This window comes from Toxotes jaculatrix, chromosome 13 (genome assembly GCF_017976425.1).
Source record: "Toxotes jaculatrix isolate fToxJac2 chromosome 13, fToxJac2.pri, whole genome shotgun sequence".
Taxonomy (NCBI): domain Eukaryota; kingdom Metazoa; phylum Chordata; class Actinopteri; family Toxotidae; genus Toxotes; species Toxotes jaculatrix.
Genome location: NC_054406.1, coordinates 3,609,703 through 3,622,934, shown reverse-complemented (window position 1 = coordinate 3,622,934; position 13,232 = coordinate 3,609,703). Strand labels below are relative to the sequence as shown.

The window sequence follows — 13,232 nt, the reverse complement described above, 5'->3', positions numbered from 1 at the left end:
TAATTTACGTTTGATTAAAATGCAATTTTGTCTTAAAAGGCTGAGTACAGTTATTTACAGTTTCCCTTAAATGAATATTGGGATATTTTGGAAAATTCCCTGCTGAAATTTAAATGAGAAGATTGATACCACCCTCATTAAATATGAAGCTAGAGCCAGGAAGTGGTTTGCTTAGCTTAGCACAAAGACTGCAAACAGGGGGAAACAGATAGTAGTCTTGTAGTGACGATAGATGCAAACATAACACTCTACAAATACGAGCGCTTGTATGCGCAAACATTCTTATACGTGTGTGTGTGTCTTTAATCGCATTTTGATTAAAAATCTACAAGTAAATCCCTCCAGCTGTCCTCAGTCATTCTTCGGTCTCTCTCTCTCTTCTTAATTCACCACTTCCAGTCTGCCTCTCTCTGCCAAGTATTCAGAAGAACTGACAATAATCCAGACGGCTGAGACTGACTCGTAAAACTGTCCAGGCTGCTCCGTCTCTGTCTGCCTGTCTGTCTGTTCGTACCTGCTGCTTAGTCAACTGGATACAGACAATGTCTACAGAGACAGAGAGGAGAAGACATGGGATGTCAGGGAGGGGCGGTGGGGGGGTTTGAGATGGAGAGACAAGGAATGAAAAAAAAAAAGAAGAAAGCGAGGGTAAAGGAGAGAGTGTGTCGAGTCGTGTCAGCAGAATACAGAGTACGCAAACAATAACAACGACTCCTACACACACACAGCGCCCACTTCAAGAGTCTCTGCAAGTTAAAATGCCAAAATGCCCTTTAAAGAGCAAAGAGCGTTCCCAGCATCCAGAATTCACAGTAGATTGACTTTTTTTTTTTGGCTTCTTGGCTTTCTTTCCCTGATACTGCATTAGAAGAGGACAGAGTGCTGCAATCGTTCAATCCATTACTCTAATGAGCTTTGATTTTGTTGCCGACAGAAGAGGGAAAAAACAACAACAAGCGAACAATTATAGAATCTTAGCAGTTTAGTTTTTCCTGCATTTAAACAAATATTTTTCAAGTTTTTTGACTGAATTTAGTCAAAGAAATTTTTAATTTTACTCTCAGGTTTCTACCTGAGTCGTTGCTGGTGTTTTGAATTTGCATAGTTCACAGCTGAGTTTCTGAGTGGGAACTGAGGGAGCTGTTTGGTGCTTCAGTGAAGCCAGTGACTGTTGACATTTTGGAAAACACACTCATTCACCTTCTCGTTGACAGATACATGAGAAGATCATATCACCAATACCCACATGTTAGTACAGCAAACATGAAACTGGAAGCATTCCTGAAACCTTCCTGAATATTAATGGAATAAATAAAACGGCTAAAGGAAGGAAAAATCATTTGTTCAAATCACTGTGCTCTCGATCTGAGCGACGTGTCCAAGTGCTAAACTCGTCTCCTCTCTGTCTCCAGCTGATGACATCAAGCCCTGTCCTCGCTGTGGCGCCTACATCATCAAGATGAATGATGGGAGCTGCAATCACATGACCTGCGCCGTCTGCGGCTGTGAGTTTTGCTGGCTCTGCATGAAGGAGATCTCCGACCTGCACTACCTCAGGTAGTAAAATGTCTCACTGTTCCACTCTATAGTAGACCTGTTGGATCTCAGCGCTGCCTTAGACACAGTCGGTCATACAGAACTTCCTTTCACTCTCCCTTTCCCTCCTCTCCTCTCCCCTCCATCTGTGTTTCCCTCCATCAGTCCATCCGGCTGCACATTCTGGGGGAAGAAACCTTGGAGCAGGAAGAAGAAGATATTGTGGCAGCTGGGAACTCTGATCGGAGCTCCAGTCGGCATCACCCTCATCGCAGGCATCGCCGTTCCCGCCATGGTCATCGGCATCCCAGTTTATGTCGGCCGCAAAGTAAGAAACAGTAGAAGAAGAAGCTTTAGCTCCTACAGAAGCACTATAAACAATAATTTTCTAGTAAAGAGTTCAGTCCTTTGAGTGATCATGTCAAGGGATCAAGATAAATAATAGTATAAGTTTTGGTGACTTGACCCTATCTTTTTTTTTTTTTTAATAATATCAAAAGTCAAAATCAAAGTTTTCTTTTGATAAAAGACAGAGCTAAAATTTGATGTTGAGCCAGAATATTTTTCAGACCTAATTTCAAAACCAAGTCCTGAAGTTCAAGAAGTTGAGAAAAGGAAATGGAAATTAAAATCTACAAGAAATTACAACAGAAAGGCGTGAAGGGAACTTGGTAAAAGGAACAGATAAGGTGCATTATGAAACATTACTCATGTGTTCATAATCTTAACATGGAACTTAACTGTCTTCATACGGTCCTACAAACAGATAAACAGAAAATAAACATTAGAAGTGCACACTGATAGCAACAAACGTCTGCTTTTTATCTTTTTCCTTCTTCAAAGCTTCGTAGCTTTTCACACCGAGCAGCTCTTTTTTTAAATCTTCATGGTCAGTTCACTTGACATTTATCTTTGTCCACACTGCTACAGAAACCAGAAGTGGAAAACCACAGAGCTGTGGTGACACACACATATAGTTTACAGCGCTGCCAGTCATTCTTTTACAACGCTCTGGAATTTACAGCGTTGCAGAACGAAAACCTTCGCTGTCTAAGTTTCATTATGCTGTCCTCATTCTGAATGAGGGTTAAAGCATTTTCTCAAAATGAAAGAAAGGTATTTTCAGTTCCTTTGGGGACTACAGAGCCGTTTCTATTCATAGTGATAATCACTGACCTACAGACAGACTTCAGCACTTCAAAAGTAGAACCTGTAGCCGACTGATGAAGTTTGAGCCCAAACTTTTGGTAAAGTTAGGGTCCTTAAAGCATATTCAGCTTGTTAAATTATATAAATTCAATGCCTTGGTCTTAATAAATACATTAAGACATTTTTACGGTTTTGGTTTTTTATATTTTATAGTGAAGTTCCCATTGAGTAAAACAGAGATACTGGAAAATCTTTTAGATTCACTGATATTTTTTTAGTTTAGAGGTACAGCTGGAATTTCCTGAATGAAGCTGCTCCTCTGTCTTGTTTTGCTCAGTTTTAGTTTATAACTTTACATCTTTTATTGGAAAAAGCCTGAGTTTTTATTTATTTGTCTTAAAGTAGTTGAAAATCAAAAAAATATTACACCAATCTGAGGTCTTCAAAAGTCACAACCTGCAGTGTCAAATTGTCATAGTCATTTTTTTAGAGTCCATTGATCTGTTGAGATAAAAAAAAAGAAAACCAACAGCATTCTGCTAAAAGACAGTGGTCTTTCCAGTAACCACAAGAGAGAGCAAGTGAAGTTTTTGCTGCTCATTAAGATTCTGTAGCACTCTCCTGTGGAGAAAAGTGAAACTGCATGTTAAAGCTTAAGCTTGACTGAAGATCTGGCACAGTGTGAAGTGTTGGAAGTGGTTAAGTAGTTAGATTAACTGGAGCCTTGGATACAGCAGCTCACCCACACACGCTGTTTGTTTACTTCATGTTCAAATCTCTACAGGAACATTGAATTAGTGGCTGTGAATCTTTTCAGAAAATGGCTCAGTTCAAATGGACGCAGGGAGAGAAGTGCTGCAGCCTTGTTCCTCTGTGATAAGCTACGACACAGATTCTCTTCTTTAAACAGGAGCTTTCAGAGCTGTCTGAAAGAAATGGGTCCGTGTGTGAAAAGTAGATCAGTGATGATTCACAGTGAGGCCCCTGCAGGACAAGCATTGCTGCATCACATTGGTTTTTTCTTAATGAGTTTCGTGCTTTTATCTCTGTTTTCATTCTGGTGATTGGACTCTGCAGCTTTCTAAAATCCTGGTTAAAACCCTGAATGAGTCTGAGGAAATAAAGATGGTGTGTGGAGGGAAACGTATGCGTCACTGCTCACTGCTCATTTAAAAACATTTTTGTGAAAAAGAACTTGCGCCAGCTTGTTTCTTGAGTAATGACGCGATGATGTGAAGTAATCTGAAGTTACACTGTGTGTGGTTAATAAAAGAAAATAAAAATCAACTGCACTTTTGATGATCATCAGAAAATTGTTCCAACATAAACCGGTTTACACCAGTCACAGTCTGACAGTTTGTACTGTAATTGAAATGTCAGCCGTCCCTGGATGCTAACCTACAGTAACTCAGTATGACTCTGTCTTTATCAGTTAGTCTGGTGAAATGACGTGAATCATCATCTACCAGTGACACATGAATGATTGCTGTGTTTATGTTTCTGTCATTTTTGATTTGCCAAAAGTCTGATGTTTCCAAAACAGTGCCGACCTTTAACCCCCCCACCCCCCACGCCTGCGTTCATCTTCAGTTCAGTCGTGTCGTGAAGTGTTTGTGAAGTACGTTCAAGCGCACATCTCCCTCTTCCTCTGCTACAGATCCACGCCCACTACGAGCTGAAGAAGTCGTCTCGTCACAGAAGGAACCTGGCCATCACAGGAGGCGTGGCCCTGTCAATCATCACCGCCCCCGTCATCGCAGCTGTCAGCGTGGGTAAGAACCTCGCCGGCACCACCGTCATCTGCTATGCGGCGTGAATCTCTGAGGCCGACAGCCAAAACAAACCCAAGGACAGTTTTATCAGCGCCTGCTGCTCGTCACTTATGACGACGGAAGAGCTAATGTCCAAAAAGATTTATGTTTTAATTCAGTGATTAACGCTGAAAACCAAACAAAGTATGATACATTTTGCTGATGCTGACTAAGATCATCAAAATTGATCTCTTTAAAATGGAAATACGTGAATTTGAAAATGTATGGTCCCAAAATGAAAACTCATTATTGTCTTTATTTTCTCTTTGCTTTCTTTGTTACTTGTTTTTTTCACTGTATTGGGATCATACGGTACACTGCTCATATGTTGCCAAAGCACAAAGAGTAATGTAAGAGTAATGTTTCGGCCCCTTTTCAGGCATTGGCGTGCCCATCATGTTGGCCTACGTGTACGGTGTGGTGCCCATTTCTCTGTGTCGGGGAGGGGGCTGTGGTGTGAGCAGAGGGAAGGGACGAGGCGTCCGGATTGACTTTGATGAGGACGACGGACCCATCACAGGTGAGGACACTGAACTGATAATTTCCTGCAGGATGATCAGGATATCTCCGGATTTTGCTGTTACAGTCCTTCACGTCAGAGCGAGGCTTTTAATGTATCTGGTTACTCTGTAATTCGGCAGTGGCGGACGCGTGGCGAGCGCTCAAGTCTCCCAGCCTCGGTGAGAGCAGTCTGGACGGGGCAGTCAGCGGTCTGAGCACCACCTCCCCCAGTGAGGGTCTCTCTGTGGCCCCTGGGACTCTGGGTGACACGCCACACTTCAACACCTTGGCAGGAGGGGCCCTGGGAACCCGCACGGGCAAATACAGCAGGTGAGGATTAGGGAAGAGAAGCTGTGTTTGAATGCTTTCTCCTGCTCTGCTCTGGCCTTGCTTTCTGTGCTCTTACTGTCCAAACAAAGCAGAGTGACATTAGTTTTTCATCAGGAAATGTATTTTGAATCGTTCCATACTGAGATCCTTTTGTTTATTTATCTCTTGGAAATTTTATTTGTCTTTGAACGTAGCGTCTCCATCTAATTGTTCTGCAGGCTGGAGGTTCAAGCAGGAGAGTTGGCTAAAGAGTCAGCCCAGAGGGAGACAGGCAGCCTGGGAGCAGGGAGCGACTGTGCCAGCACCCGAGGAATGGCCGGATCCATCATCTCCTCATACACACTACCTGACAGGTGAGACAGGAGGTTTCTGTCTTCTTCTGTGGTGTCTCTGAGCTCTCTCCGCTTCCTGTTGAAATGTCTGCATCACTTACATGTTTTGGCTTCTTTTCTCTCTTCGTTATTTCTCTTTTCTCTTTCTCTCTCACACGGTGTGAGAGTTTTTTGTAGTTGCCAGGCTGCTGCCACTTCTGATTTTGATGTGATGTGCTTGAGATAACAGGATTAAAACTAATCTGATGACCTGGCAGTTTGAAGCCATGATCTGCTGTTGTTGTGTGCTCTGCAGCCTACAGGCCTAAAGCTGCACAAATCCCTCTTTGTAATAGGGGCAGATTTACTGAACAGTAAATAAACCATATCACAGTCATCAGAGCTATAGTGACATGTATTTGCATGTGGCTGCTTTTAAAAATCATTGAACTTCCTCTTCCATTTCTGTTTTTCATAGTCAGAATAGCATGTAAATCATTTTCAAGGGGACGTTAAACTGAAAATAAGGTTGAATTAATTTGTAACTGGTTATTTGATGGTGACTGGTTTTAGGACAAACGCCTGGCTTTCATCAGGGTCTGAAGTTTTCAGTTTCCTTATATACAGTATAACATGTCTCTGTCTCTGTCTCTGTTTGAAGACAGCATTAGAAGCATCATATTGAGACTGACTTTTTGTAAATCGTGTGTTTCTGCAGGGAGTGCACCAACCTGGAGATCCAGGTGGACATTGAGACCAAACCCAGCCATCTCTGCCTGACCAGCGAAGAGGACCTAACCCCACCTCCGGGCTCCGCTGCCATGGCGACCGCCTCAGGAGGGGAGGAGCCTCAGGACTGCAGCTCCAGGAGGGGCGGGGCTTTGTCTGGCTCAGCACTGGGACTGTCACCGGGAGTGTCAATCAGAGAGGGGCTCAGAGACGTCACCCTGGCTCAGCCGGAGAGCATCCGCAGCGACCTGGAGATGTCGGACACGCAGTCAGACGACATCGCAGAGCTGACGTCGGACGACTGTGACTCGCCTCACCCGAAAGGCTGTCACCTGGCGGCTGGACAGCAGCCCCAGCCCCCCTCCTGCCGAGCCCTGAACCCCTCCACCGAAGGCCTTCACTGTCCCGCAGACAGCAACGTCATCCTCTACGTCTGAGAGAACAGCCACTCTCAGGATTGCACAAAAAACTAACTAGTCCCCTAACATTTACTTCTGAACTCTCCCTTATTTCATAGCTTTTTTTTTGTTGTCATTTCTCATTTGCTGCTTTTGCGACTCACAGACACCGTCTTATACACAGACAGCGTTTGTTTACTTTTGTCTGTCTGTCTTATCTATCTACCTGTCAATCTCCTCACTGAGTAAATTGTCAGGGTTCTACCTCTGAGATTTATAAGATGATGATTTATGTTTACTCCTTGGTGCAAAATGCCTTGGCTACTTAAGCAAAAAAAAACAAAAACAGAAAAGATGACAAAAAAACAACAAGTACAAATTTTCCACAAGAAATATTGCAAAACCGAAATTATGAAACAAGGTGAAATGTCACCAAGCACAGCAGAGGGAGAAGGATTGTCTGGATGTTAGCTGATGACGAAGGGGATGTTTATAACAATGTGAGAATGAATGTGGACTTTGTACTCAACTATTGTGGCTTTATTTTCCTCTTTTCCTCTATTTATATTCAGATGACCTTGAAAGTGTATTATTTGCCGTGTGCATGAGTCTGCATGAGCCATGCCTTGTGTGAAAGATTTAAAAGGGCAGCGCGTTTCTGTTGCACTGGTGAAAGTTAAAGTTTACTTAAAGAAAGAAGCTGCACTTGAATCTCACTTTCTCTGCACAGAGGAGGAGGAGGAGGACTGGGGGAGCACGGGGGGTAAAAATGATGACAAAAAATGAGTCCAGGCTTACTGAATTACAGAGGTAAAAAACTGAGTTCTGACAATGACGTGGCAGAAGACACTTCGGTTACATGCACTAAGATTAGCAATTTTATTCTCTTCTATTCTAGTGTAGTGTGTGACAGTGTAGGACCTGTTTCAAACTCTGCACAGGTTTTATATAATCATAAGCTCAAAAAATGCGGAAGCCAAAGGTCCTGCTAGTTTTTAGTGAAATTTCGCTGAATAGGAAACTGTTTAGGACTTTCTGTAACCTTCTGTTATTTAAAATAACACACTTAAACACACACACTTCAAACTGTGTCGTAGGAGCTACATTGATGCGGAACGCAATGTATGACAATTATATAAAAGGTTGCACAAGACTGTTACAGTAATAAAAGTAAAATGTTCCCTGAAAAGGCGCCAAATTTGCATATAACTTTTGGTTTATACGTATATAATAACAAACTTAGACATAGATGGTTAGTTTAAGTGATACTTTGGGAAACACAGTTTTCTATATTTTACTGTGCTTTCCTTTTTACATTCACATGCAATGTGGTAGCCATCTCCCAGACAACTTGCCTTTTATTTGTTTGTTTGTTTGAGTCAACACTAACTGGACAAACATTTTTGAAATGTTCAACTTGACAGTTCTTTCTTGACCGTTCTTGTGTTTTGACAAAAAAAACAAAAAACACTTGAACCACATCTTACTGTCTTTTTCAGTGGACTAGAGTTGTCATGGAGACAACCATTCTCAATATGACAACTGGGTAAACTATGTTCACTGAGGAAGACACTGAGGTGTGGTTGAAAGCTCTTGGAAAAGCTAGTGAGTGGATCTTGAGTACAGATTTTTTTTTTGTATCAGCAGGGGTTATAAGATGTAATTCACTGCTGTCTTTAGTATTTAAAAACATTGTAAGCTGTAGCTTTTTATCTATTAACCAATCATCCTTTTTCTATAAAGCCAAGTGTAACTTATTCAGTTAGTTCAAACTGCAAAGATAGTTTACTGTCGTATATGACAAAGAACAAAACCAACCTCCGCCTCAACCTAACCTGACACCGCTCACTCAGACAGCTCTTAAAGCTCTGCACACATGATCGTGGCCCGTCATTGTCAGACCTCTCCCTCACCGTGTGGTTCAGGTGTGTGTCATGTGACCAGTGGACAGTTTTGACAGTTGGCTGCCTGCCTGCCTTAGAGACACTCATTGACCAACAACACAACACAACACACACCCAACTGGTTTTGGTTTCCGACGTGTTAACTGGCTGTCTGACCCACTTGAATGTTGTGTGTGTGTGTGCGTGTGTGTGTGTGAATGAACTCCCGATGAATGTATCTGTTTCAGTTTGTTTTTGAATGAGCACTTGTGCACTTTATCTGAATTTATCTTATTTATCTTTTTTTTTTATTTTTTTGCTGTTCATCATCTGTTGCTATGAATAATTTTATTTCAGTTGCATACAAAAGTCTGTGGTACAACCAAAATAAATCACCTACCAGAAGGCCTTTTATGTTGGATGTAACTAAAGAAGAGTTTGGCTCAAAAACATTAAATAACCTTTTCTGAAATTAACTTAAAGGGCATCCATGTTTTTTCTCAATTTTGTGATGCAAGGACTATAATTACCTTATTTTTATATTCTATTAATTTATGTTGTATAAATCATCTTTTGCAGGTCTGTTTCACTTTTGGACATCTCATTTTGGAGCCAAACACTTCAATTATTGATGCCAATAAGCCCTTCTTAATCATACTCACTCGCCTGACTTGTTTCTTAGCTTTGTATCACCTCCGTGCTTCTGTTTAAAAAGGTTTTCTGCCAGGTTTTCCTTCAGTCCACAAGGAATCAACTTGGGAACTTGTTTTCATCTCAGAGTAGCTTTATGGATTTAGCTGCTTATGTGACTTGGCAGTGCTTTGTTTGGTCTGCACTTATCACTTGTTTCTGCCTGCCTGTGAGAAAACACGAATGTACCACGGACGGAAACCCAAACTTCCTGAGAGAGTCTGAATGAGTGTTCATGAAATGTCCTTTTAAGAAAACAGGTGGTCCTGTCTTTATTTGAAAAGGTTTTTAGAGTATATAGATAGCAATATTTAAGTGTTATTATACTGTTTGTGTATTTCCTGTTACTGTTAAAGCTCTGCCTTGTGTGGGGATGTACACGCAGGACTGTGAAAGACAACTTGTGGACCTTTGAGGGAAAAAATAAATAAACACAATCTGATGTTGCACCAAAGCAGCGAGTTGTTATCATTTATACTGGGAGAGACAATCTAATGAAAAAGATGCTGAATAAATTATAAATAAAACCAACTGAGTGTATATCTGAGTAGAAAAGCATCCAAAACATCCATAATTCTGGAAACAATCTTATGCACTATACAATGACATTTGATTTTTGTCATATTGCGATTCCTTGTTATTTCTTATCTTGTTTTTCTTTCCTTTTATTTGAAATGACAAAACTCACTACACGATAAAGGTGGGCGGTGTGTGTGGGGGCGGCGTGGGGGTTGGGGGGCGGTATTTAACTGAATACTTCCTGGGTGGCGGTAACGTGCTTTCCGGCTACCACAAAACGTGAAGTAGAAGAAGAAGACGTGTTCCGCTCTGCCGTAAAGCAGAACGTGTGGAGTCGGAGGAAGGTTAAAGTGAACCCTGCAAAACACGGTAAATACAAATGTTTATCAACATTTTAACAGCAATTTAAATACTATCATACATCGTAGGTTGTGTATATTGTTTGAAATTAGTACCGTGTGCAGTGTAACTAGTGTAAACAGTGTTGAATGTGAGCGGCCTGTCGTTAGCATGACCGTCATTGAAGGAGAATCAACATCGGGAAAGAGTCTGTAACGTTACTTATAAACATATAACCAATCACACATTCATCAAACAGGCGTAATTAAAATGTACCGTCAAATATCCCTGTTTGGCTATTTGTGTAGTAAAACAGTTAAAGCTAGCTATGTACATGTAGCTAGCTAGCTAGCTTGTTTGCTAGCTACATGTACATAACTAGCTAGCTTGCTAGCTAGCTAATAATAACAGAGGCTCCAACTCGCTTCACTGATATTTTTAAACTCGTTTAAAGACCCATCTCTTTTCTTTAGCGTTTCTGATGTCACCATGAAGACATGAGTGACCACACTTAAAATAAATCAGAAATTAAATTTCAGGCCGTGGGCTGTGAAGTTACTGCTTCTGAAACAAAACAAGCTTAAAGGCTGAAAGACAAAACATCCTTGAGTTAGTCAGGCAAGAACACACTGCCCAGACTGCATGAGGCTTGAGTGATGGTCATCCTTTTTTCTAAAACGCACATTGCTCTACTGACGAGAATAGTGATTTACGTAAAACGGTGACTCTGAAGACAGTGGAGGGGCTGTAATCTGCACTACTGACCACAGCCTTGTCTGAGGTTTATACTGGTGTTGTGTAATAACCAAGCACTGCAGCTGATTTATCCAGTAAAATGTTTGCGAACAAAAGAGACTGATCTGTCTCTCGCTGTCTGTCTCGTTCACTTGGTCACTGTTATTTCCTGTCTGTCTGTCCGCCGCCCCCCCCCCCCCCCCCCATCATCCTTCATCAGCATCATGCCGTTCGTGGACTTGCAGTCGCGGCTCGGCATCAACTTGGACCGCTGGATCCTGCTGCAGAGCGGAGAGCAGCCCAACAAACGGGCGGCACGATGCCACGCCTTTGAGAAGGAGTGGATCGAATGTTCTCACGGCATCGGGCAGACCCGCGCCAAGAAGGAGTGCCAGCTCGAGTTTGAGGACTTCTATGAGTGCATGCACAGGGAGAAGACGGTGAGTGTTTTAGCGCGAAGATGGTATTTGCTCATTAAGTATTGACAAAATACCAGATGATATTTGCCAGATGAACCTATTGTCAGAACAGAAAACAGAATTGTTGTTAACCCAGATGTACTGTGTGCTGTTCTGTTGTTTCTTTTTGTGTCTGTGGATCTTCGTATTAAAATCTGGTTTTGCTGGTTCTGCTTAGTGGCAATCCTGCAGTGGTGTACACAGAATTCAACCCCCTTGGACTCTCACATTTAACTATTTTGCAAGCCTGAAACATTGTGGATTTTTTTGACACTGATTTTAACTTAAATTACAATAAAACATAATTTTCATTTTATCAGAAAATTACAAACCAACAGAAAAATCAGTGTCAGAAAAGTTAAATACATCCACTGTTCCATGGGGCAGTAAAACAATAAAACATTCAGGTGGGGTGGATACTCTTTACAGACATGGTTCAGAGCTTTTAAGACAGCATTCAAGAGATTTTCTGTATCATTCGGGTCTCCAAGTAAAATAACATTGCTGCTGGTTTTAACATTATCTGAGCTGTTGTTCCTTTTGAAAACCACAGTTAATGAAATGTGTTTATTTACAACACACTCCTCCCAATGCCTTCCAACTCTTGTTCAGCCATAGCACTGTATATCCCAAAGTGGCATTTCAGATAACCTCAGCAGCGTTAAACTGCCTGGTTTTTCTATGGGGTCTGGTGTGTGTGACAGCATCTGTCGGGCTGGGATACAAACTGTTAGAAATAAATAACAGATGTGTTATTGCATCCAAATCTGAATATTCTTAACAAAGTCAGAGTTAAACTGAGCTCAGCCTTGACAGCAGAACATGCGTCAGCAGAGCTCAGATTGACAGATGCTCACAGTGAATGTGCTGTAGCAGCAGGAACGTCCTCGCCTTGTCTTGCCCGTAAGCTTCATCCATTCAAATGAAACAGGATGAAGTGCTGATTAAAGATGAGTGTCAGCTGCAACAACTTCAAAGAGTGACTCGAAATCCACATCCGGTGAAGATGTTTAGCTGTTAAAAAGCTGTATGTAGTATTTGAACACCAGAGTTGAATTTTTGAGATATTGGTGTAATTTCTGTAAATACGCAAGACCATATCTGAGAAGACTGACAGACTTTTATTATGAGCTGCTGAAATGGATCTGGACATAAATCTGCACGTTGCTTTACAGCACAGATCTGGGGTAAGTTAAACTAACCTTTATCTTTGACTTTATCCTTCTCACAACAGACAGAGAAACAAAAAGGTGGCGGGATGAAGCACGTCCTCTTTAAAGTCTGAATGTTCTTATCCCCTCTCCATCTCAGCACTAACCTCTTCTTCTTCTCTTCCTCCCTGCAGCGCCAGAGGCTGCACGCGATCCGTCAGCAGCGCGACAAGATGGTGAAGGAGGGGACCTACACGGCGCCACCGTGCCACTCAGGCAAGGCCGACCAGACGCCATGAAGGAACACACAACTGTCCGCAGTTCTGTTCTTGTGTATAGTAAATCAGATATCACCATTTCCTGTTCACCTGTAAGTTTGCAAATAAATGTTATCATCCACTGTCAAAAAACAGAAAACAACATGGCTGCAGTTCATGGGAGCTTTGCTCAAGCAGTTGCTCGCAGATTAATGATCCCTGAGGCAGATTGGAAAATTAAACCAGCTTAAACGTTTTGTTTGATTTGAACAGGTTTTAATTCATGAGCCGTACTTATAGGCTTATGACAATTATACAAATCCAAAGTGCTTCCAAATGCCTTTCATAAGAAGCATAAAAATGAGTTGTCATTTGAAGTGAAGTGATGCTGTCGGTCTTAATTCAGCCTGTAAAAGATTATAACTAGAAATAAAG

General features: G+C 41.7%; 2 protein-coding genes across 2 annotated transcripts in view; both read left to right on the top strand.

Moving 5' to 3' along the window:
• Positions 1-8,291, top strand: part of rnf19b (ring finger protein 19B) — a 29,429-nt gene extending 21,138 nt beyond the window's left edge. Inside the window, exons 4-10 of the mRNA XM_041054163.1 lie at positions 1,413-1,557; positions 1,702-1,864; positions 4,343-4,457; positions 4,876-5,016; positions 5,138-5,327; positions 5,546-5,680; positions 6,357-8,291. Coding sequence (XP_040910097.1) covers positions 1,413-1,557; positions 1,702-1,864; positions 4,343-4,457; positions 4,876-5,016; positions 5,138-5,327; positions 5,546-5,680; positions 6,357-6,804 — 1,337 coding nt within the window. The 3' untranslated portion in view covers positions 6,805-8,291. The remainder of the gene's footprint in view (positions 1-1,412; positions 1,558-1,701; positions 1,865-4,342; positions 4,458-4,875; positions 5,017-5,137; positions 5,328-5,545; positions 5,681-6,356) is intronic.
• Positions 8,292-10,106: 1,815 nt separating this feature from the next.
• Positions 10,107-12,950, top strand: ndufs5 (NADH:ubiquinone oxidoreductase subunit S5). Its single transcript, XM_041054166.1, has 3 exons — positions 10,107-10,226; positions 11,152-11,371; positions 12,735-12,950. Exons 2-3 carry the CDS (start codon positions 11,156-11,158, stop codon positions 12,837-12,839), a joined length of 321 nt encoding a protein of 106 aa, XP_040910100.1. The 5' UTR covers positions 10,107-10,226; positions 11,152-11,155; the 3' UTR covers positions 12,840-12,950.
• The last annotated feature ends 282 nt before the right edge of the window (positions 12,951-13,232 follow it).